The 26,489-nt window shown below is 39.8% G+C and overlaps 1 protein-coding gene across 1 annotated transcript in view; it reads left to right on the top strand.

The window, feature by feature from the left end:
* The window catches only part of NR4A3 (nuclear receptor subfamily 4 group A member 3), a 42,580-nt gene extending 31,806 nt beyond the window's left edge, over positions 1–10,774 (top strand). Inside the window, exon 8 of the mRNA XM_053575836.1 lies at positions 7,495–10,774. Coding sequence (XP_053431811.1) covers positions 7,495–7,742 — 248 coding nt within the window. The 3' untranslated portion in view covers positions 7,743–10,774. The remainder of the gene's footprint in view (positions 1–7,494) is intronic.
* The last annotated feature ends 15,715 nt before the right edge of the window (positions 10,775–26,489 follow it).

Here is a 26,489-nt window from a genome sequence, read left to right as displayed (position 1 = left end):
ATTTGTTTTACACACTTCTAGAAAGAGCCAGATGTTCTAAGAAACCATACAATCTTTCATACATCCCTACAATTGCATATATATCTATATTAAGGAATTTCTTTGTATCTTTCTTTGCCATCTAGGCTATGGATTTCTTGAGGGAGAATCTTATTTATCTTTCACTTTAGCATTTACAAGTGTCTGGCACATGGCAAAGATTCATGAATAGGTTAACTGTGAGAATCAGAAAGTCTTCCAAACTAGACAAAAACGAATTATTGTTAGCCTACCATCATTATTAGACAATAGTCTGAATTCTTGATAGTTCCCTTATTTCAATTCACATTAATTCAGTACACATTTATTGAACATCTACTGTGTGTAAGGGACAATAATCCCTTACCTTCAAAGAGTCTGTGATCTCATTGGAGAGAGAGACAGACACATACTCTAAAAATCAAAGGCAATCAGACTGAAAAGCTTATTGCAGTCTCAACACGGGCTGCTAGCTGGCTTGTGGCTTCCTGACCAGTGTAGGCACAATGTCTCTGGAAGTGCCCATCGGGAAGGGAAGTTATACATGACCTAAGAGACAGCAGAAAAAGAAGTGGCGTGCAGAGCAGGATGTCCTGTTAGTTTGTTGGTGGTTGATTTACACACACATCTCTCTCCAAGAGCCTGTGTCTCCTTCCCCATTGGCTGAAACTATACTGTTGTCATTGAGTTAGTCTGTGACCTAAAACCTGCTCAAAAAGAGGAGTTGCTTTTCCTTGGTAGAGCTCCTGACCACTACTGTCATCCCTTTCTTCCTCCCTTGCTCCCTGGCATGGGAAGAAAATTTGACATTTCTTGTATGGACCCAAGAGAGAGGACTGAAAAACTATATATTGAACAGCAAAATTTAGCTCCATCAAGAAAAACTTTCTCATAGACAGAATGATTTGAAATTGGAATAAGCTGCCATGGGGCATGAGGTTTTCAAACAGAGACTACATGTCTCTGGGTTAAGCATTTTATGGGCACTAGGATTGATTAGAACAAAGCTTTCACGTGCACACACATCTCTGAGCATCTGGTTAAACTGCAGATCCTGATTAGGTAGCACTGAGGCAGCGACTGAGATTCTGCATGTCTTCATTTCTTTTTTGCTTTTCTTTCTTAAGACAGAGTCTCACTCTGTTGCTGTGGCATCATCCTAGCTCACAGCAACATCCTTCTCCTGGGTTCAAGCGATCCTCCTGCTTCAGCCTCCTGAGTAGCTGAGATTACAAGCATGTGCCACTGTGTCCATCTAATTTTTCTGTTTATAGTAGAGACAGGGTCTCACCTTTACTTAGGTTAGTCTCAAACTCCTGGAGATTCTGCAGTTCTTGTAGGCTTCCAGGTGATGTTGATGCTGCAGATCCAGGGCCCACACCTTAAGTAGCAAGGGGAGAAGGAACCTATTAGTAATCAGGATTCTCTGAAATTAAGAACTACCAATTTTGAATACTTGGTGCTAGGCACTGTGCCAAGGGCTTTACACATGTTATTTTGTTTAACATTGTTTAATAAGAAATTTGAAAATACCAGGAATGGATTACAACAGATATGGGAAGCAGGGAGATCTGTCAAGAGCTATTAAAACAATCTAGGCAGCAGATACTGAAGATCTGGTCCAGAGGCAGTGAGTATCAAGAGAAGGAGATAGATGTAGGGAACTTCAGAATCTGAATCTTGAATCTGTTCTTGCAACAGATTCAATGTGATGGGCTGGGGGAAGGAACTGTTAAGAGATGTTTATGAGAGTGATAGAGAAGATTGATACCATTAACAAAAAAACTCAGACAAGTGTCTTATTTGAAGGGGAAGGTAATGAGTTGAGTTTTAGATATAGAGGATACTTGCAAATATTTATTAAGTGCTTATTATATGCTAGGCATTGTTCATAATACTTTACACACATTAACTCATTTAATTCTCATAACAACCTATAAGACAGATACCATTGTTAGCACTATTTTACAAATGTGGACATAGGCCCCAAAATCACCCTACTCATATATGGTAGGGTTGTTGTTAGCTTCTTAATAACTCCCTTAGTATAAATACTAAGAATCTATACTCTTAGTATTTATTTAATCATATTTTACAGGAATATGATTTATATATTTATGTATTTATTTAACAGGTATTTGTTGGGTGTCTCCTATGTACTAGGGTTGGTGCTGGAGATCCAATATTGAGCAAATATAGTCCCTACCCGCATGGAGCTCACATTTAATTGGAAAGGCAGGCAAGCATCCCATAAATATCTGATTTCAAACTGTTATGTCCTGTGAAAGGACAGAATAGAGTGCCATAGGAAGAACGTGATCTAGCCTGTGGCTAAAAAGGGAAGCTTCCTTGAAGAAATATTTGATCTGAGATCTAAAGGATGAGTAGATCTTAACCAGACAGGGATGGAAAAACATGAATACAGACGTAAATATCACTCTTATTTCATTCCATCAGTTTCTCCCTTTTCCCACATCCCCTCTGCTCCTCCCCTCTATCTCCCTGCCTCTTGCCTTCAGCAGAGGTCTATGACACGGGTAGCCAAAATACACAAGAATCCAACAGCATCTTTAGATGTTAACACCACACACGGGTTAGAGGTATGATCTGTTATCTGTTGGCTTTGTTCACTACTCTAACCCCAGTGCTGCAGAATGGGTACTCAATAAATATTTGTTGAAAGATGTGATTGATCAGTTAGATAATTAGGTACATACAAAGTAGGAGGGAGTTACAGGAAGTCTAGTTCATCTTAGGATGAGGAGATGCTTTCTAACAATTAGAGACATTCAGATTTGGAAGGCAGCCTGGTTTAATAGCAATATCTCTGAACTTAAGGTGAAAGAAATTAGCCACTTGCTAATTTTGACTGTGGGCAAGTTAATTAACCCTCTCAGTCTTCACCTTCTTATCTATTAATTGAAGATCATCTTTGTTCTGTCTAATTTACAGGGTTGTTGTGACAGTGAGATAAAATAATCTAAGTAAAAGAGCATAATAGAAAATGCTATTTACCCTGTTTCCCCGAAAGGTGTGCTCCCAAAGATGCGCTAGATCTTATTTTCAAGGGACGTCTTATCTTTCCTGTAAGTAGGTCTTATTTTCGGGGAAACAGGGTAATATGTTTTTTATTATCGGAGTAAAATAGTTAACTCCCACTCTAGCTGGTGCCTGACACATTTTCTGTAGTAACTTGTGGAGATTCTTTTCTCAGGTGGAAATTTGAACTAAATGACTCGAGTCTCTTCCAATTTATATATTCAGTGATTATGATGTATAAATCTTTTACTTAACTCTTTCTGTAAATTGTATTTTAAAGTCTTGAATATTATAATGCCTGACTTAAAATACTGAAGTATTGGGTAAAAATTATGTAGATTGACATGCAAGAAATACCGAGAAGCTTATTTTGTTTAATGGTGGACAAAGACCTTCAACTAAAACCTCCTGTGTATAATTCTCTAGGAAGGGAGGTAACCCAAATGTCTGCTTCTCCCCAGAATTTATGAACTCTCTGTATATCAGCTCTGCAGCCATGTTTACCAAAGCTGCGAGAAGAAAGGAGATCCCTTTAACGAAAATGTCAGTGATTGGGTTTTAAGGAATTTCAAATTACCAGAAAGGTCCCAGACACTTAGTGACTCCCTAGTGACTTAAAAATCGTGCCGGCTGCTGGCAGTAGTTTGCATGGAGACTGAATTTTATCTCCTTCTCTTTTGAAAAAGTAAAGAAGCTACAAATCCAGTGGCTGTTGAAAACAACAAAGAAGGGTTGAGGTGCCTTTGGCTTCTAACCGGAGCGTCTCTGAATTCCTCAAGGAATTCCAGGCCTAGAGTTGATCCAGCTGGCAGGAGGGATCGATCGCCACTTGAATTCACTGAATAAATAATGGTTGCCATAGTTATTGAGCGGTCACAACTGGTTGGAGAGCAGGGAAAACTCCACGGCACCTTCTGTGAGTTTGGCCATGAGAAACCTCTTGTACGAGGTTCTGCAATCAGCCCCCTCCCAAAATCCAGCCAACACACTGTTCACTTTCTTTATCCTAATAATGAATATGAAGTCTTGAATATTATGTAAGATATGAGACACTGAAAGGAAGGGAAAGCTTAAATCAATGGATTGGTATTCTATTCTGAGGAAAGCATTTCTCCCTAGGTTATAACTCTAATTGATACATCTCAGTAGTAATAAATTTAGTATTAGCAAGTTGATGTTTGGTCATGTTAAACTAGTAGAGGGCTTCACAAAGGACCCAATCTACCTTGTGCTATTTTCACCTTATTATATAAACAGCACTAACCTGGAAGTTTTAAAAGAAAGGACAAAATTTATCCAACAACCCCATAAGCATTTTCACCTTTTGTTTCCTTTAACCCTTCTTTATATGCAGAAATAATTTTTGAATAGGTGTAATCACATCTCAGATATGATTTAATATTCTCCTCCTTATTTAAGGTTGTAAATATTTTCCATGTTGCTTCACAGTCTTTATATTTGTCCTTTTTGATATGTAAGAACCTTCCACTATATAGCTGTACCATCACTTACTTAAATGTTGCCCTAGTCTTCAACTCTTTACCTTTGTCCAATTTTCATTTATTTGCTTTTGTTTTGAGTGGATATTTGGGGGGGAGGAAGTAATATGTTTCCATGCATACAGTTTTATTCTTCTGTTAAATTTTTCCTTTGGATAAATTCCCAAGAGTGGGATTACTTGTCAGAGGCTATGAATGTTTTATAGCTCTTGTAATTTACTGCCAAATTTGCAGCCTGCTTTTTTGCTTTGAGGGGGGAAATAAAACTTTAGGTGGAACACCAGTGCAGGCAGAATTTCTCTTAAAGTTCACTCTTGGGTGCATCATTCTGAGACTAAAGCACAGGGACTATGTATTTAGTAAAGATAAGCCCTAGGAGACAGGTTTGCACCTGGGCTGATTAGCTAATAGTTTCCTGGGGAAAGCAAAAACATACACTGCAAAGCTTGGGAATTAGGAGCCTTTCCTGCTTTAGTTAGACATGGTAGTTACCAACCACTACCAGGTATCAGGCATTGTCCTCAGCCTGACCATCCCATGAGTGCAGTTCTCTACAGGTGGCAGAACATTCTTCATAACATCGTCTTGGTTTAGCCTCGCAACGTCCCATGGAAATGGGCTTTATTATAATCATGTTTTTTATATTAATTTGTTGTATAATATTGAAGATACTCAGGAAGAATACAACAAAGAAGTGTGTATCTGCCCCCCAGTAATCTGCATTTTCCCATGACAACACTGAACCTTAGAGATATTAGAGTACCTGGCTAGTAAGTGACAGAACCAGAATTGGAACTCAGGTCTAACTCCAAGTCCAGTGCCCTTTTCCCTAAAGACTGTTAACATTGAGATGAGACGCCTGCAAGTTGCAATCCACTGAGATGCTGTTGGCAATTTTCATGGTTGCACTATAATATAATTATAACACATCTGAGCCAAATGGGACCTTAGAGGTCATTAGATCCAACCTTCTCTTTTACAGAGCCCTAGAGATAACTTGCTGAAGTTCTTATACAATAAGCTGAACTGAAGACAATATAGATTTCCTGGATCCCAGGCCTCTTTTATTTGGGACAAGAAAAGAGAAAAATGTCTGGATAATTATTTTGCTTCCTTGATTGTCTTTTGCTTCAAGGAAATAACCTTTCTAACAAAAAATATCCCCAACTAAAAAGATTTTAATAAAAATTAGAAACAAGCACTTGATTTCTCATTAGAAGGATGTCTTCCATCTCTCAAGTGTCATGATTTTTGCACATAAATGTACTGAGAGGGAAAAACTGAAATAACCCAGGCCAACCTTTTCCCTTAGAAAAGAGGTTCGAATATCTAAATGCTGAGGAAAAGCAAAGTGATTTGTATGGGAGGTCAGGGTCCTTTCTCCTTATGGGGAGATGCAATGTTGCTCTGAAACAAGAGGCCAGAATCTGCCTCAGACAACTGGATTCAATTCCAGCTCTATTTTGGAGACAAGGTCTCCCTCTGTTGCCCAGACAAGAGTGTAATAGTACAGTCATAGGTCACTGTAAACTTGAACTCCCAAGTTTAAGTGATCTTCCCTCCTCAGCCTCCAAAGTAGCATGATCACAGGCATGTGGCACTATGCCTGGCTAATTTTAAATTTTTTTATAGAGATGGGGTCTCTCTATGTTGCCCAGGATGGTCTTGAACTCCTGGCCTCAAGCAGTACCTCCTGCCTTGGTCTCCCAAAGTGCTGGAATTATAGACATGAGCCACTGTACCAGCCCAAATACCAGCTTTCAGCAGCTGTGTGACTTTGGGAAAAATCATTTATCCTTACACATAACATAGATCATAATATTTAACATGGGGATCATTTTATATATTGTTTTATAAAATACAAGCTACTGGTATTCATTCCTTCATATGTTATAAACTGCCTGCTCCATGTCTTCTGGGCCTCCTCCCCTTCTCTTTGGCTTTTCCATCTCCACAGCAGGAGGACCTGGAGTTTGTACAGAGTGCCAGGTGTAGTCAATAGGTGTTTCAAAGGGGAGGGGGAACAGGGAAAAGAAAAGCTGGAGTCTTCTCAATGCTGGTTAGCATGACAACACAAGAATGCACTTTGTACTGGGTCTTGCTGGGCAGCCCTTGCATTAGCAAATAGAACTTCCAGCCTCCCCATCTCCCTCAAGTGAGTCTATCAAGACAGGAACCTTAATTCAGTTGCTTGAATGTGTTTCCATGTCATTCTGAAAATGAGTTGTCTTCTGACAGGGCTTTGGTGAGGGCTTAGTAGGATAATGGGCACAAAATAATAACCACCCTACCATTCGTTCAGTGCAGCTAGGTGCCAGGAACTGTGCTTTCACTTGTGTTATCTACCTAAGTTGGTCCTCCCAGAAACTGAACAAGGTATGATCATTCTCTTCATTGCAAAGGAAATTGGGGCTCAGAGGTTAAGAGACTTAACTCAGGGGCATATAGCAAGTAAGTGGCAGAACTGGGATCTAAACCCTGATGTTGTTTGATTCGGGCAGCTGTGAACTGCCTCTAAGAGGGAGAGCACTTTGTTGTTGTTGTTGTTGTTTTGAGACAGGGTCTCACTTTTGTCACCCTTGGTAGGGTGTCATGGCATCATAGCTCATAGCAACCTCAAACTCTTGGGCTCAAGTAATCCTCAGCCTCCTGACTAGCTGAGACTACAGGCACCTACCACAACACCCAGCTAGTTTAGAGACAGAGTATCACTCTGGCTGAGGCTGGTCTTAAACTCTTGTCTCAAGCAATCCACCCACCTCAGCCTCCCAGAGTGCTAGGATTACAGGTGTAAGCCACTGCACCCAGCCTAGGGAGGGCACTTTGATTATAAAATGCCATCCCAACTGGCAAAACAGGACATAAACCTCAATTAGGGGTTCGAAGTGTCTTGAAGTGTGTATGCCTCCTAAAGCTGCCCTTTTCTATCCCTCTGCAGAACGACATGGGTTAAAAGAACCAAAGAGAGTGGAGGAGCTATGCAACAAGATCACAAGCAGCTTAAAAGACCATCAGAATAAGGGACAAGCTCTGGAGCCCACCGAGCCCAAGGTCCTGGGTGCCCTGGTGGAACTGAGGAAGATCTGCACCCTGGGCCTCCAGCGCATCTTCTACCTGAAGCTGGAAGACTTGGTGTCTCCGCCTTCCATCATTGACAAGCTCTTCCTAGACACCCTACCCTTCTAAACAGGAGCAGCCCAGACAGGGAGCCCCTCATCTGCTAGCACCTGCTTGCCAAGCAGCTAAAGGAGGGGTCTGGACACCTAGCATTTCCTGTCCTTCCTTAAGAGAAAAAACAGCTCCTGTAGAAAGTGAAGACTTTTTTTCTGGCTCTTTTCCTTACAACCTAAAGCCAGAAATCTTTGCGGAGTATTGTGTTGGGGTTGTGTTTTATATTTAGCTTCTGGGGTGTGGGGTGGTAGGGAGGTATAGTTCATGAGGGTTTTCTAATAAATTGCTAACAAAGCACTTTTGGACAATGCTATCCCAGCAGGAAAAAAAGAAAAAAAAAAAAGGATAATTTAACTGTTTTAAAAGTCTTTCTGGGGAATACAATTATAGTTGCTTTGTATTTAAAAACAAGAACAGCCAAGGGTTGTTCGCCAGGGTGGGATGTGTCTTAAGATTGATCCCCTTAAAATATGCTTCCTGTATCAAAGGTACATATGTGGTGCAAACAAGGCAGAAATTCCCTTTTCTTAATTTCTCTCTTCCTTTATTTTAATAAATGGCGAAAGATGGAGGATTACCTACAAATCAGACATAGCAAAACAATAATGGCCGTTCGCTTCCATATACAAGTGCAATTTTTAAAAGTGTTGTCTTAGTCTTGTTTATTAACTCTCCTTTATTTTATATGGAAATAAAAAGGAGGCAGTCATGTTAGCATATGGACACATGCTGATTTTCCTAGCAGAAGCTTGGATCACCTGCCCTGTAGAATCCTTCTGAGCTATGGCCTATCCAAGACTTTTAGGTCATTCTTGATGGAACCAGATCTCTGCCTTGACTGTCCAGCTGTCCTGAAGGGGGATCAGATTAATAAATGGATTAAATATTACCGTTTTGGTTGTATTCTATCAACCCCACCAAGAGTCCCCTAAACTTGCTTCAGTTGTAGCAACTGACTGATAAATTCTTTCAGAAGCCCCAGGAATGTTTGGTAAGTCAGTCAAGTATTTGATTCCAAGATCAGAACATGCAAATACATAGGAACTGGGTCATACAGGGTAAGCACCAGGGATAGTAAGGATTTTTCTATATATAATTTTAATTTTTGTTATTGGTTAAAGAGACAATTCTGGAAAGCAAGTCTTTTAAAAAATAGTATGAATGTGAGTACTAGAAAGGATTAGTGGGCTGCGTTTCAACATTCCGTGTTCGTACTCCCTTTTGTATGTTTATACTGTTGATGCCATAATATGATGAAATGATTTGTGGCATAGTGTCCTTATTTGTATAAACATTTGTATGCACGTTATATTGTAATAGCTTTGCCTGTATTTATTGCAAGACCACCAGCTCCTGGAAGCTGAATTACAGAGTAATTAAATGGGGTGTTCACAGTGACTTGGGTACACCAATTAGAAATTAAATAAACATATATATATAAATATAGCAGGTTACATATATATTTATAAGGTGTCTTTTTATTAACCATTTGTACAATAAATGTCACTTCCCATGCCGTTATTTTATGGTTCATTTGCAGTGACTTTTAAGGCAGTACTGTTTAGCACTTTGATATTAAAATTTTGCTTATGTTTTGCTAAATTCGAATAATGTTTGAAGATTTTTAGGTCTAAAAGTCTTTATATTATATACTCTGTATCAAGTCAAAATATCTTTGGACATTTTGCTAAGAAACAAACTTTGAATGTCAAACTGATGCCACAGTAGTTTTTGTTAGCTTTAAATCATCTTTGCTTTAGTCTTTTTAAAGGAAAAATAACAAAATATGCTGTTTATATTGTCATTAAATTATACAATCAAACAAATGCCAAATGAATTGCCTAATTGCTGCAAAGTATAATCCAGATAGAAAATCATATACTTTTTTTTCCAGGAGTCATTCTGATATTTGATCATGTATTATGTTTGTGTGAGCTTTTATGAAAGATGACTATTTTTGTATCAAGATGATAGGACCTGGAATGTTAGGATTTTGAAATGTTAGACTTGGAAGGGGCCTGACTTGTCAAGTATTCAGACCTCTTGAAATTCATAAAGGAGAAAAGTAGGACCTATTGAAGGGTAAAGAGTTACTCAAGGAGAAACATCTAGAAACAGAATCAAGACTATGACCTAATTCACCTTTCTATAGTCTTTTTTTCCCCTCAACTTACTGCATCTGTAGGAAATCAGGCTTTTAACCATAACCACTAATATTTACATTTTACCTGAAGATAACCATGAGTAAAGTAGTACTCTTGCATTAATTTTTTGAGCTTATATGCAAACATAATAAACATTATTAAATATCAGGAAAGCTAACATTTCATGCAAGATAGCTTCAGACCAGATTCAAATTGAATTTGAATAAATTAGAGATACTACGCATACATAACCTTCTTGTGCACCATTAGTATTTGGAAAGTTAATCTTTGTTTTTGTCATGTCTGTAAAGGAAGAATAAAACAAAACAAAAGAAAACAAAAAAAGCAGAGCCCTAGAGAAATGCTGTTACTTTTCATCTTTACATTCCTAAGATTTAAGGAAAAGACTTTTTAGCCATCATATCTATTGGTTGGAAGAAAGGAAGAAGCTTTTTTAGTAACAGATCCAGACACTAGTCCTGAATATAAAGATTATAGTATGTTCTTCTGTCTTCCATAGTTATTACAACTATGAGAGCCTTCCAAGTCATTTATCAATTCAACTCTTGTTTTTGTCTTAATGTTGCACATAAGTTTAAACCGAGTGGATGACCACACTAGTTCGGAAGAGGACAACAAGTATATTAAAGCAGGTAATTCTTCCCCTTGCAGGAGAGCTCTCTCAGTGTGAGCATGCCTTCTGTGGGCAGAAATCAGGAATCCACCAGCTGTTAATGGAGAGTGCCTTGCTTTTATTTCAGACAGCAGAGTTCTCCCAAGTTTCTCTGCTCCTCTAACAGCATTGCTCTTTAGTGTGTGTTAACTTGTGGTTTGAAAGAAATGCTCTTGTACATTAACAATGTAAATTTAAATGATTAAATTAAATTACATTTTATCAGTGGCTATTTGTGTGTTGAATAAGCATGCTTCATTTCACAATTTCCTCTTAATTATTACATAGTAGTATTTGTTGTGAACGGCTTAAACACATCCCAAAATTGATTTTTTTGAAGGCTTAGTAATGCTGAAAAATTAATAGGCATTCTGAATTGGAAATATATTAAACCTCACTGATTGGAAAGGACATTCTAAATTCAATAATCATTTATTGACTACTTCCTGGGGGCAGAACGCTGCTGGGTGCTTTGAGGATGCAATCATGCACGTTGTATAAAACTCCGTTTTGTTTTTTTTTTTCAACTGTATATAATGTAAATGAAGCTAACAATTTGGTTCCTGACAGTATTCTTTAGAGGTATGAAGGATTCATTTTTATATCAAGATGATAGGTTACTGGTTGTTTGTGAACCAGAATTTCCAAATGTCAGAGGTAGAGTTCTCAAAGATTGATCAGTGTTCTCTGCCTTTTTGTGTAAGCCATTACTACCACATTGCTTAGAAACCCCTTCTTCACAAGTAATGCAAATGCACCTAGTACTCAAGTCACATTTGACTTCTGCAATTAGGAGATAGACAAGATACACTATGTAAAATAATAAATGTGACCAGTATATGTTGGGTATCACAATTTTAATACAGTTTTTTTTTTCCTTTTCTTACAATGGGTACACATTTTGGGGGCACCTTCTGTGTATATAGGTGCTTGGCCAAAAAGAAAAAATAAGAGGAGAGGATTAATGCCCTTCTCTAAGGATAATAGGTACTACCATCTGTTTTGAATGGGGAGGGAGCAGGGAGCTCAGGGCTAAATAAGGGGCACTTGTCTGTAGTTAAATTTCTACAATTTTGTGCAAGGAAGTGCAAAGATAAATACAAGAAGCTAGTCATTCCACTGTGGGCAGTACAGTGATAATTTTTTATCTCTACAAAAAAAATAAGAAAACCCTTATTCTGGGCATGGTGGCACAGATGTAGTCCCAGCTGCTCAGAAGGCTAAGGAGAGAGGGTTGCTTGAGCCCAGGAGTTGGAGGCTGCAGTGAACCCTGATCATGCCACGGCACACAGCCTGGGCAATAGAGTGAAATCTTGTTTTGTTTTTTTTTAAAGGGGGAGGAGAGAGGGCTAATCGTTGACTTTTTAAATTGTGGTGAAATACACATAACATAAAATTCACCATCTTAACCATTTTCAAATGTGCATGTCAGAAGCGTTGTGTGAAACCAATCTCCAGAACTCTTTTCCATCCTGTAAAACTGAAACTCCGTATCCGTTCAACAAGTTTCCATCCCCGCCTTCACCTGGCAACCATCATTCCACCTTCTGTCTCTATGAATTTGACTCTTCATAAAAGTGAAATCACAGAGTATTTGTATTTTTGTGACTGGCTTATTCCACTTAGCATAATGTTCTCAGGTCCATCCATGGCACAACATATGTTAGAATCTCCTTCCTTTTTAAGGCTGAAAATGGTCCATCACATGTATATTCTACATTTTTGTAATCCATCCATCCATCGGTGAATATTTCGGTTGCTTCCACCTCTTGCCTATTGTGAGTAATACTCCCATGCGTATATCCCTTTGAGACTCTGCTTTGCATTCATTTAGCTAATTGTTGACTTTTCAGTTTAAGTATGATTTAAGTGATTTTCAAAGATAATCTTGATGATACATGTTTTTGTTTTTTTGCCTTACGCACTGATTTCAGAACCTCCCCATTTCTTTCTCTTCTGGAGGCACCTGAGATTGCTCCATGAGCAAGGCTGTTTGTTCCAGGGCTAGGCTAAAGAGTGAAAGGACTAAAATCTAAGAGGCTTAAATGGCCCATCATTCTCAACCAAACACTCTTCTTTGAGAAGACTCATCTTTTGCCCAACCAGTTGAAAATTCTACCTTGTTTCAAAGAGGGCTTTTGCACCTCCTGTTAGGTAACATCCCTCACCATGAACAAAATTCTTCAGGAAATCCTTCAGAAAATTCTTCCTCAGAGCTGTACTTTGACATTGACTAAGCGATGCTTTTGTTTGTGTATTCTGTTTGGCTTGTGTTGCAAGCACACTGTCCTTCCTATTCTGTTCTTTTCTGTCTCTCTCAGATGCATTTCATGGCTTCATCAGTGAGCCGGGGGATCATCAGCCCCCTTCTCTCACTACTGGCTGTGATGCTGGCCATCCGGCATATTGAGCCTCTAAGGATACTTGACTCAAGAGGAAAAGAAGAGAGATCTAACATTTATTAAGTATCTGTGATGTGTGCCAGATACTCTAGTAAACCCTTTCATCCATAATCTCACTTTCTGTTTACTCTTTCTAAGAACACATTGATATGCCCAGTCTGAAAATGGGGAAAGAGATAGGGAGAGGATAAATACCCAGCAGCAGGACCCCACAGCTAGTAAGTGGGATTTGAACAAAGTTAATATGGTTCTACTACCTTCAACTGCCTTCATGAAGCTATCATGAAGCCCCTTCCCAGAACACAGGGGTCATTTAACCTCAGTTCCTTGCTCATGAATTTGCTCATATATTACGTGTGTATTTCTAAACAATTTATTGTTGCCCTGGGAGTGGCCGGACGCATGGAAATTTCAACTTGGAAAGAATCAAGGGTAGTATCATGAGAGGTAATATTTGAGGATAGCTTATGCATGTAGGCTTACTCTTGTAATATGTCTAATTTGTATTGTAACTTATATTATCTGGGGTCTCTTGTCCTTAGTACCTAGAAGGGATTATTTTGAACTCTCTGTTTCATAGAGAAGTCCAAAGACCAACACAAAATACCCGTAAATTCTCCCAATCATTACATGATCTCTCACTTTAGGCTCCTACTATTGTCTGATTAGCTGTTAGTGATCTTCTTGCTCTACTGCTAGTCATTTCTGCTTCTAGTGTTACTCTAGAACAGTGGTTCTCAACCTTCCTGATACCACGAGCCATTAATACAGTTCCTGTGAGTCATGACCCACAGGTTGAGAACCGCTGTTCTAGAAGTAGAACTCAGATCTTTCCCATAATTTCCACCCCCAAATCATGAATATATAAGACTCTTCTAGATTTTAGAAATCTATCTTAAGTTACAGCTTGTGACTTTTGCCCCTTCTTCTTCACCTGTCTCCATCCTTCCTTCTGGAATGTGGATACCATCTTAGACTATGAAGATAAGGGTACCTCCTAAGAATTATAACAAAGGAAATTGGAAGGAATTAGGTTTCTGAGGGTTCTGCAGAGCAGAACTACCCTATCAGTCCTGAATTGCTCAGAATTAGGCTTTTCATGAGAGAGAAACAAACCTTTTGCTGAACCACTATTTTGATTTTTTTCAATACTCAAAGCTAAGCTATATCCCAACTAAGACTCACAGGATGAAAGAAGGATGGCTCATCTGCAGCTCAGGTAGAAAGAGTCAGGAATATTAAGGATAATGTCTTTCTGTGAATCATTTATGTTTTGGGGCTACCAAACAAAAAGCCAAAGACACCTTAGCTCACAATTATTTGTTTCTTTATTCATTCCTTGATCCATTTAACATTGAACTAGGCCTTCTGTTTTTGCCTCTTCATAACCTCATAGATCTGAAGATGCCTGCCTCTTTAAGGTTATTTTCTAATTTTTCTCTTACTATCTTCTAATTTCACTGTTATCCCTAACTACCCCATCCAAAATTTTCCAGTTACTATTCCTAAGAAAGGAAATCTGATTAATCTATCAATAGCTCAACTTTTCATGTCAGCCACATTATAGACTCCTGAACAATCTGTAGTTTAGGTGTCTTTTTTTTGTTTTTGAGACAGAGTCTCACTAAGTCATCCTCAGTAGAGTGCTGTGACGTCACAGCTCACAGCAACCTCAAACTCTTGAGCTTAAGCAATTCTCTTGCCTCAGCCTCCCAGCAGCTGGACTACAGGCACAAAAATCCACAACATCTGGATTTTTTTTTGTTATTGTTGTCATTGTTGTTTAGCAGGCCCTGGACAGGTTCGAACTCACCAGCCCCAGTGCATGAGGCTGGCGCCCTAACCACTGAGCGAGCTATGGGCGCTGAGCCTAGTTTAGGTGTCTTTCGGTAGTCTCTGATCCAGTCAGCTAAGGTTGAGGAGGAACACATGCTGACCCTTCATAAAACATTGTGGCTTGAATGGTTTTACTGGGGAGGGGCTGTGAATATAAGGGGACTGTGACTATTATGTCTAGCATAGTAGGAAGCTTGAAACTTGCCTCATGGGGCCAGTTGTGAAGGGCATGTTGGATAGCATCTTTTCTTCTTGATTGCCTTAGTGCCTAGCACACCTGGTTCACTAAAACTCTTAGAAAACACTTAGAGGAAATTTAAGTTAGATAGTCATTGCTGGGGTAGAAGCTGGTTAAACATGTCAAATTCCCAGAAGATAGACTATGTCATGATTTCCAAAGTTGGTATCCAGAGCCAAAGTGTCTGGTTTCATCTTTTCTTAACTTTAATGAGAGACAGAGAGAGAGAGAGAGAAACACAACCCCAAGGAAGGTTTGTTTTTTTCTTTCCTTTAGAAAGCAGCTGTCAGTTTAACTTATCCCAAAATACTGTCAGTGATGAGCATGACTGAAAATGCGTTTTATCTGTAATTAGAGAGATTACATTAAACACTATTATTTGCAGACACACATTGAATTAACCCTAATCAAGGCTAGCAAATAGTAGAGCCTGCCTATTTTTCGCCTCAAAATTTTTAGAAAATTGTGACAGTTGACACACAAGGGACAATGCTGACGAGATTTCTTTCCATCAAATGCCAGACAGTAATTGTAATTGCCTTTAAAAATGTTTTAAGCAGTTTCGTTCGTAAATCAGAAGTTGCCCCAAATCATGCTGATAGTTTCTAAACATGGGGGTTGTTGACTGTGCATTCTGATATGAGTTTAATGAATTGATTTTCTAAGGAATTTAACATTGCATCTGTTTTCAGGTGTAATTAATTCACTCTGATTAATGTGATTAGCATGGAGATCAGTGGATTACACTTGATGCCCTTTATTTATTCACTTATTTTTAATCTGCCATACTGTCCACTGGGAAATGATATAAGTGATTTTGGGGGGAAACATCTTGCTGTTGGTTCTGATCATTTTGGATTTTTCCAAAGCAGAATCCTGGTAGGAATTCACTGATTATTCACAGCCTGCAGCAATGTACTTTTGTTTGAGGGACTTGTTAAAGTTTACACAGTCCCTGCCTTGAAGGATCTTATAATGCAGAGGAAAAGATGAAACAAACATTCCAGTGCCAAGTTGCTTGCATGAAAGAGTGACTGTCCCAGGATTCTTCATTCTCTGAGTATTCCTCCCCCACTCAAATAATGCTAGTAGGGAATATCTATTGCCCTTCTCTCCAATAATGCTTCCCACCATCCTGAGCAGTCTTATTCATGGCTTCAACTACCACCCCCACAATTCCATCTCCAATTCAGTTCTTTCTCCTGAGCTCCAGACCTGGAGGCTCCAGATGCCTCCAGACATCTTCATCTGAATACCCAACCTAAAGGTACTTCAAGTTCAACACACCAGACCCAAATTACTTATTCCCACTGGTCCTCAAACTTTAATGTTCATCTTTAATTTTCATTGGAACCATCTGGAAAGCTTATTAAAACAATTCTTGATACTAATGTCAAGAGATTCTGATTTATTGCTCTGGGTGGGTTCAGGGTGGGATGCATGAATTTGCATTTCTAACAAGCTCATGGGTGAAAATCATACTGTTGGGCCAGGGATCACATTTTAAGAAGCATCTGCCCTAGAGAATGAAAAGAGTGCAGACACCTTTCCGTGAGCCACCGAATCATTACTGTGTGAATAATCATTGCTGGAGAAGGAAGGCTCAGGAAGCAAATTTCTGAGTAGGGCATCTCTGCATCAGCCAGAGACAACATGAATTAATGAAACAGCATGTGATTTAATTAGTCCTTCATTCATCACCTGAGTCCTGAATACCTACCCTCTCCTAGACACAATGCAAAGCACTGAGCTATACTATGAGATACATAGCTGAATAAAACCCTGATACAATCCATGTTTGCAAGCTGGTTTTAACAGGTAAGCTCAGGCAATTGATTCACCGAGCCTCTGCTGTCTCATTTGTAAAATCAGGACAATAATGCTACTGTATATAGGCCTTCTGAGAGATATCAAATAAAAGACTATATTAAAGGCCTAGTTCAGTGCCTGGCACATTGATTCACAATAAGGAAAGGTAATAAATGACAATTAGTTTCTATAATTTTCATGTTAGGATTTCCTCTCTAAAGTGCTATGCAAATGCTAGTTGTTGTTATTTTTAGCATTGTAACATAGACTCCCTGGCAAGGTTAGCCAGGGAGTTAGCTAGGTTTAAGTAATGTGATAAGGAAGACTTCCAACAACTGAAGACATGCTAGAACTTTGTAGAACCCAGAGTTTCTTTCGTTCTCTAAGATTATTGGGACTTGGGTGTTAATAACAGTTTCCAAACTTCCCTCCAAAAAGATTTTTCCCAAATTGGTGTACTGTTTGATTAACTGTAAATCTTCCAGATAAACTGGATTTGGCTCAGAAGCCAAGAGGATTGACAAAATCTGATCCCCCCCCCTTACTGGATTCTAAGATTTCAAGTGTCTCCTCTGAAAAGAAATGGATATGGACATAAAAAGAAAATCCTATTTGTTACTACAAGTGAATGAGGTACAGGCATACAAGGGAATATTACGAAGTCTTTGAAAATGATATTAATTTGAATGTATTGATGTAGAAACTGACAGGGAGTATATTATACAGAAGTATGTATAACATTTTTGATTAAAGAAAGAGTATGGGATGATTTATTTATGTACATATGTAGAAAAAAATCAGGATATCCACCAATTGTTAACAGTATTTCTCTGTGAAATAATTATGATTACTCTCCAAAGATTGATCTGTATTTTCTAGATTTTAATGACTATATATAATTGATACAATACGAATTCAGAAAAGAGAACGATAGAATTCACAAAACCTATGATAGTTTGGATATTTGTCACTTCCAGATCTCAGGCTGAAATTTGATCCCAGTGTTGGACGTGGGGCCTGGTGGGAAGTGTTCCAGGTCCAGGTTGCAACTTCCTCATGAATGGCTTGGTCCCCACAGTAATGAGTGAGTTCTCACTTGATCATTTGCAGAACTGATTTTGTTAAAAATCTCCTGGCGCTGCCTCCCTCTTCTCTCTCTTTGCTCCCTCTCTCACCATGTGACATGCCTGCTTCCCTTTGCCTTTGGCCTTAAGTGGAAACAATCTGAGTCCCTAGACAGAAGCAAATCCCAAGGCCATGCTTCTTGTACAGGCTGTAGAGCTGGGAGCCAAACGAACCTCTTCTCTCTAAAAATTACCCAACCTAGTATATCCCTTCATACCAGCAATTCTCACCCTGTGGGTTAAGACCCCTTTGTTCAATTTGTAACAACGCAGCAATTAAGAAGGTTGAGAACCACAGCTTTACTCCAATGCAAATGACTAAGACAGGCACCCTAAGAGGAATGGGGAGACCAGGGACGCCCTCAGGCAATGCCAGTGAATCTTGGCTACATATTAGTATCAACTGGGGAGCTTCTAAATTTCTAAATGGAAGCCTGTCCCCACCCCAATTAAATGAAAATCTCTAGGGCTGGAACCCAGGGTTTAGTGTTGTTAATAGTTCCGCAAGTGTTTTCAGAGTAAGCCAGGCTGAGAACTGCCGCCTCAGGAGACACATTTCCTTGTTCTTGGTAAGTCCCCTTGGGGCTTATGGGTCCCCACAACCAATTAGTCCCACAAGAGACATCAGTGTTCCCTGGCTCTCAATATCAGCAGTTTTACTCAGTTTTCAGAATAATTTTGAAGTGGATCAGAGCTAAAAATTAGGCCCCTGGACATAGGTATAAAAAGGTGGAAAGAAGGGCGGCGCCTGTGGCTCAGTCGGTAAGGCGCTGGCCCCATATACCGAGGGTGGCGGGTTCAAACTCAGCCCCGGCCAAACCAAAAAATAGCCGGGCATTGTGGCGGGCGCCTGTAGTCCCAGCTACTCGGGAGGCTGAGGCAAGAGAATCGCTTCAGCCCAGGAGTTGGAGGTTGCTGTGAGCTGTGTGAGGCCACGGCACTCTACCGAGGGCCATAAAGTGAGACTCTGTCTCTACAAAAAAAAAAAAAAAAAAAAAGGTGGAAAGAAGATAGTGAGTTAAGAGTGCCTGGGCTTCCTGACAAGGTCTGCCACCCAATATTTGTGTGATCTTTGGACAAGTTACTTTTCTCTGAAATGAGCCTCTCTGAAAGCCCATTGGTGGGGGTGTGGACCAGACCCCACAATGTAGATTTAAGGCAATGACATGATAATTAGCCTTAAGGCTGTTCTAGGTCACCTTCAAGACTCTGTTGTACCTGTTTTTAGGCCTGTGAGATAGCTACATTCTTCTTGCAGTTGGCAAGCTAAGTTCTGATTGGGAGGGTGTTCCTTCCTCCCCAGGTATGAGCAATTACTGGAGATAGGATTAAGGTGGGCAGCACCAAGATGGGTGCCTGACCTCTCCCCATCCCACACTCACGGCCACCCGACTTCCTTTTCTTCCTTCCCCAGAAGAGCAGGATTTCTAGCTATCTACCTACCTGACAATATTGAAGGACGAAGACCCAAGAAAGGTTGACTTAGTCTCCTACAGAAGGCCTAGGCCTTCAAATGGACAAGGAGACCTAAGTTCAAAAAGAATTTAATAAGGGCCAAATCCATGGGCCGAAATAAAAGCAACTTGACAGGCCAAACATGAAGCATTTCTTTCTCAGAAATCTAGAGAGGAGACTCTGAGAAAGATCTTTTCTTTGCTTTTCTGATAGCTTCCAGGAATTTATCCCAAAGTAGTGATGTCCCAGAATAAATAGGTTTTCTTCTCATAATTAAGCCAGAGGTTCTGGGAATGGGCCAAGCGCAAGGCTGAATTCATTACTAAGATTGCTTGCAATTTATTTCAGGTCTCAAGGAAGTGGTTCCTATGTGTCACTGGAAAAGAATCCTTGCATCTAGACAACAGTCTACATAAGTCTCTAGACTGATTTGAAATGGGATTTTTTTTCCACCTCTGTATTTATTCCCTGAAAATAACAAGCCCTGGAAGGAACTTGGCTACAACATGGTCTATGGAGGAGCAGAGCATAGTGGACATCATTTAACATAGGCAGTGACTGAAGAAAGTTGAGTGCCCTTAACAATAGAGATCATACAGTGCTTCTTACAAGGGTATATGTGAAACATAGTAAATGTAGACTGTAAATGTCTTAACACAATAACTAAGAAAATGCCAGGAAGGCTATTTTAACCAATGTAATGACAACATGTCAAACGTTCTATAAAACCAGTGTATGGTGCCCCATGATCGCATTAGTGTACACAGCTATGATTTAATAATAATAAAAAAATAGAGATCATAACTTTCCCATCTTTGTATCTCCTGAGTGTTACAGAGTGCTAGACCCAGAAAAAGTACATAGTAAGTCAAGGTTGAGGAAGCTTCTCCTGCAGGCACAGTTCTAGCACATGGTAGGAAACTAATACATACTTATGGAATGGACAGCATTGCCATCAGGTCTAACACACTGAAAAATGTCCACGGTTGAATAAGAGTGGTTCTTTTTGTTTTTTTTGTGTTTTTGATTTTGTGTTTTGCAGTTTTTGGCCAGGGCTGGGTTTGAACCCACCACCTCTGGCATATGGGGCCAATGCCCTACTCCTTTGAGCCACAGGTGCCACCCCATGAATAAGCATGTTTTCCTTTTGTTCAGCTTAGCCTATTATGGGCTGCATCTTCTCCCATAAAATGCATTTATTGCCCACCTTAATCTTGGCCTACACTGAAGATAAACCATAATGTTTATATAGTGCATTCTAACTGTATTGTATTATATTATATTATATAATTAGATCTTCACAACTTCAAAAAGAATGACTACTGCATTCTTCTAGGCAAGAGATAAAGGAAACCTAAACAAGGACAGTGGCAGTGGGAGGGAGACAAGTGGAAAGTGTTCAATCCTGGGTTCTGGTTTAGAAACCTGAGGGGATGATGGTACCATTTACTTCGATATGAAAGAGGTATAGTTTAGAGGGGAAATATGATGAGTTTGCTTAGGGACATACTGAGTTATAAGTGCCTGTCTGCCACAGAGATGTAGGTATTGAGTAGACCATTGGATATGCAAGTGTGAAACTCAGAGGAGATGTTTGGATAGATATAATCTTGACAGCCATCAGCAAATATTAGAATTAGATATCCAGAAAGAATGAGAACAGGGAGAAGAATGATAAGAACAGTTTTAAAGGGAAAGAGGCCAGTAGCAGAGAACAGAAGAGAGATGTGAAGACAACATAGCAAGCATAAAATAAGAGAAAGTAATATGGAAGGGGACAAGAGGTTAAAGGAGAGATTTTTAAGACGGGAAAGACATGTTTAAATGCTCATGGTAGAGAAACAACAAGGTGGACCCACTGGGCTTCTCTGTATCCATCACCACATCTGACCACAACATCCTTTAGAGTATAATGATAACTGCCTTACTTTTGTCTTTCAAATCAAGAACAAGTTCTTCTCTTGGCCAACTCTAACTCAATATCCTACAACAAATGGAATTCTAGGAACTGTAATTCTCAGTAGATCCACATTGACGTAGTACAAGCCAGCATAATCCACCACTTGTCAACTTGGTATCCACACATAATTCATTAACCATATTTAATTTCCAAATTAAAAAAATAACAAGCTATGCCTCTGCATAACCTGATTCAACTAATGGGTTTTGCTACTCATCTGGCACTAAACTGAGTCTTTTAAAGGCCATGGAAAAATTCTATTAGATAGCTTCTTTCAGGTTATGGGAAAACTAGGGCTATGCTCATTCTTTGTAAAATGAGTTCCTTGGACAGAAGCAAGGCTATATGGAATATCATGATGACAAATAAGGTACTTTATAAAATATGCTTCCCCTTCCAAGAAGAAATGGCTCAATCAGCCTAAAGTAGGCGGCCTGAAAAATGCTTCCATATCTCCAGTTCATGGTGATCTTTGTGTTTGGCAGTTGGGACTCAGCCATGGAGGTAACCAGACTCACTTTGGTGACAGAAAGTCCAAGTGGCTGGATAACCTCTATCCCCACAGCCATGGCCACTTTATCTGCGGGTTCATTGAGCAAAGATGAGAATGACTGGAGAAAGAAGTTGACGGATATTCACAAAACTGGTCCTCTGGTCGACTTGATTGGTAAGATCCTTCTTTGGTAAGGTTGTTCTTTGATGAGATCTTACTTTAGATTTGAATATTGTCATATTCTGTGCTCATTTAGAGATTTATATCTTCATTACTTCTTCTCCAGACATCATCACCTCCAATTTTCCCATTGTCTTCTTTCCAAGTTCATGACCAATCAACCAAGCCGTTAGTCATTGCTCATTAATTAATAGATCCATCCCTTTGGCCATCTCTCCTTCCAGGCAAATTAACCAACTATGTATATTTTCCACTGGGGAGCTTTTCTTTCACTGCTACATTGGAATGAGGCTATAGTGCTATGGGCATCCGATTTCAACTTCTTCTCGCATTTTTGGAGAAATATCTATAAACCTGATCCCATTTTTTTTCTTCTTCAATCAACTGTTCATAAGGAACACCCTATGAGGCCATAGGCACAATGCAGCAAAACTAGGGTTAATGGGAATCTAAGCCACTTGCTGATGAAATGTATTTGTCTTTAGGACCTGCTTGGGCCTGACTTCATGCATACCACTTCCACTTGATAATGAAGTGCTGCTGTGCACACTCAACATTATAGCTGATTGGATCAGATTGCAGCTACTTTGCAATGGGCAGCTCAGGTTGCATGGGGGTAACTTGTTGGACCATAGTCAAGTCTTAGTCTCTACTAGGGCCCCGCAGCAAGTCATAAGCTGCTTCTCAAAAGAAGAATAGTAATCAGGAGAGGATGACATAATTTTGCTCCAAAATTCCAAGAGGACTGAACTATGATTCTTTCACAAAGATTATATGTTCTGTAATGCATCTCTGTCAAGACACTCCAAGAACCATTGGTTCTTTGGGGCCAAACAACTGCTGCAGGTGGTCTTTACTGAGGAGCATTGAGAAAAAAGCATTTGTCACATCAATAGCTGCCAGAGTATATGTTGTTTTGCTTCAGCCAAGAAACCACATTTGGAATGGCAGCAAGGCAAGCACTCAAGGAAAAGAGCTATATAGCAGAGTAGAGGAAAGCAAGGACAAGTTGGAGCTTGCTAGGAAACTCTGTGTCTGTCCATCACCACATATGATTATAATGACCTTTAGAGAATAATGGCTGTTGTTCCACTTCCATTTTCAATATTTGTGCAAGTTCCTCTTTTGGGCCAATTCTAACCCTGAATCATAGAGCAAACGGAGTACTAGTAAGTACCATTACCAGTTTAACTATGTCAACCCAGCATAATCCAATACGCTGAGTTGTGTGTCTTATTACTTTTTATCCTTTAACATGTACATATACATTATGTTTATTTTGCGTGTATGATTTAGTTCATAATTTTAAAATCAATTTGAAGTTGATATTTAGAAGCTCTTGCAATGGAGATGTTTGTAAAACAAATTATTTATGACTGGGAAAATTTGTGTAATATATACCATACTCTTCCCTCTTCTAAGGAAAGGACTCCTTTTCTGAGTGCTTAGCTTGGTGTGAGAATGCAAACGGGAGAGGGAACTATAAGACCAGGATGAGGTGGTGATGATGATTTGGGATAAGAACTTTGAGTCTAGAGAACAACCCTGGAGAAGGGGAAAGATTTTAAAGAGACAGGAAAGCTGCTGTCCACAATGGAAAATATTTAAGTGGGATTTTATTAAGTTTTGAAATATGATTTTGTAATATAAAACCTCTTCCTCTAGTCCCACTGGATTTTCAGTAAAATATCCATTTCTCATCCATGTGTGGAAAAGGTGGACTCATTGTGTGTGTGGGGGGCTGGTGTCAAAGTGCAGAATACAGTCTCAATAATAGGCCTGGAGTAAGAGCTATGGAGGTTCCTAGGAAGCTTGCTACAACCCAGTCAAACTGGCAAATAAAACAATGCAGAACACTGTATTAAAGAGTGGTAAGCTTTTTCTGCCCTAAAAAAGACACTTTGAAGCAGATTATCCTTTATTTCAGGGGGATAAAGCCCTGAATTGGCCCTTTACTTACACAAACATAAAACAAGCTTCTGTGATGCAACCTAAATGCAGATATTTTAGCCTAAAAAGCTAAGTTGACTGTGCTATGATATAAATTGTCCTGGCTAGGCTTTAACAGCCAGAATTATTCATCTACAGATCCTGTTTCTTGTTTGGGTGAAATGCTTATTTTCTCTATACAAAATTAAACGGGACATTCTTCACCTAGAAGCAGTTGCTTATTCATGTAGAGATTTATGTGCCCTTCTGTGAAGAAATGGGAAGCTATGAGGAAGAGTAGGGCAGGAGAGACCTTTAAGTAAGATCTTCATCTAACCTGGGAACAGTGTTTTAAGTGAGTGGGCTTGCTTGCGGCATGTTAGCTGTTTAATATTCTGTACATGTGACATGTGGTTAACAGCATGGATTCTGGAGACAGACCACTGCCATCTGAATTCCCCTCCACCGTTCCCAGGGTATATTGCCTTGGGCAAATTACCTAACTTTTCTGTTCCTCACTTTCCTCATTTTAAAATGGCTCATGCCTGTAATGGCTAGCACTCTGGGAGGCTGAGGTGGGTGGATTGCCTGAGCTCAAGAGTTTGAGACCACGCTGAGCAAGAGCAAGACCCTGTCTCTACTAATAATAGAAAACTAGCCAGATGTAGTGGCCAGCGCCTGTAGTCCCAGCTACTAGGGAGGCTAGAGGATCTCTTGAGCCTAAGAGTTTGAGGTTGCTGTGAGCTATAATGTCTACCCAGGGCAACAAAGAGAGACTCTATCTCAAAAAATGAAATAAAATAACAAAACAGAAAGGAAGATAGTTTTAGGTTGTTGAAATGATGGAAAAGAGTTTGGAAAAATGCTTATATGTAGCACAATGCTTGGCATATAGTAACATCTTAACAAATTTTAGATATTATCTTGGAGTTAAGACTTTACAGCCTAGTAAATACTGATATTGTGTCATCAATGATGTAATCATCTTCTTGGAATCAGAAGGTAAGGCCACGCTCCTGTGGGTAGGTTGAAGTCTCTTCAGAAGATGTGCAATTACCACTGTCACTCATCCTGGGGCAGATGATGGAATGAGAAGCCAAGCATGGTGCCTTGGTTTGGATATAGTTTATTGGGCCCCACCAAGTCTCATGCTGAAATCTGATCCCCAGTGTTGGAGGTGGGGCCTGTCGGGAAGTGTTTGGGTTATGGAAGTGATCCCTCCAAAAAGGCTTGATGCCATGGTCAGGAGCGTGAGCATGTGTTCACTCTTATTTCCTGTAAGAAGTGGTTTTTGAAAAGAGCCTGGCACCTCTTCCCTTCTCTCTTGCTTCTTTCTTCTTGCCATGTGATGCTGGCTCCCCTTCATCTTCTGCCACGAGTGGAAGGCTCCTGAGGGCCTCACCAGAAGCAGATGCTGGCACCATTCAGATGGCAGAAGGATGAGTCAAATAACCCAGTCTCTAGTATTCCTTTATAGCAACATTACCTAAGACAGACAGATATGTGAAAAATGGGCCAGGAATGAGTGAGACAGAAATACTCAGAATGGAGTCCCAGATTTCCTGAGAGAAATGGAGAATCCGCCTTTGAGAATTAGTGGCAGGGCTTCTGGGATGTCAGAAACAAGACTTCAAAAATGGAAGAGATGAAGGCTTCTCCAGCTCTGATTTACAATCACCAAAATGTGGCAACAGCCTAAATGCCCACCAGCCTAGGAATGGATTAACAATTGTGGTATATGTATGCCATGGAATCCTATTCAGCCATTAAAAAAGAAGGAGTAAGAAGGCTTTTACATTAGACTTAATGGAAGTGGAACACACTATGTTTAGTAAAACATCATAAAAATGGAGAAGCAAGAATCCTATATATTCAATTCTGATGTGAAGACAATTAACGACCTAGTACATGGTGGGAGGTGGGGGAAAGGGGGTGCAGGCAGATGGAGGAAGGGTGTGACACATCTCTTGGGGATGAGACACAATTATAAGGGGGATTTTACCTAAGAAATGCAATCAGTATAACCTGGTTCTTTGTACCCTCAATGAATCCCCAATAATACAGAAATAAAATAAAATAAAGGAAACGCCTCAGGATGACAAGAAAGTTAGTTATATATTGGGCAGAGGGAGGTTGGGATCATCACCTGTCTTGGGATATTTGCTTACAATTTGTGAGGTACACACTAAATAGGGTTGTGTTTCCATTGCTCTTGCTGCATAACAAACCACTCTAAAACCTTAGTGACACAGAACAACAATCTTATTGTACTCATGGTTTCTGTGGATCAGGAATTTGGACAGAGCACAGTAGGAATGGCTGGGTTTCTGCTCTCTGATGTCTGGGTTTCAGCCAGGAAGGCATGAAGGCTGGGGATGACTTGATGGCTGGAGTTGCAGTCATCTGGAGGTAACTTCACAGTTGATGCTGGCTTTGGGACCTCAGTTGGACTGTCAGCTGGACGAAGTACAAATGACCTCTCCGTGTGGTGTCTCTGCATGAGCTAGTTTGGGTTTCCT

The sequence above is a fragment of the Nycticebus coucang genome, chromosome 2 (assembly GCF_027406575.1).
Source record: "Nycticebus coucang isolate mNycCou1 chromosome 2, mNycCou1.pri, whole genome shotgun sequence".
Lineage (NCBI taxonomy): Eukaryota > Metazoa > Chordata > Mammalia > Primates > Lorisidae > Nycticebus > Nycticebus coucang.
This window is presented reverse-complemented; position numbering and strand designations above follow the sequence as displayed.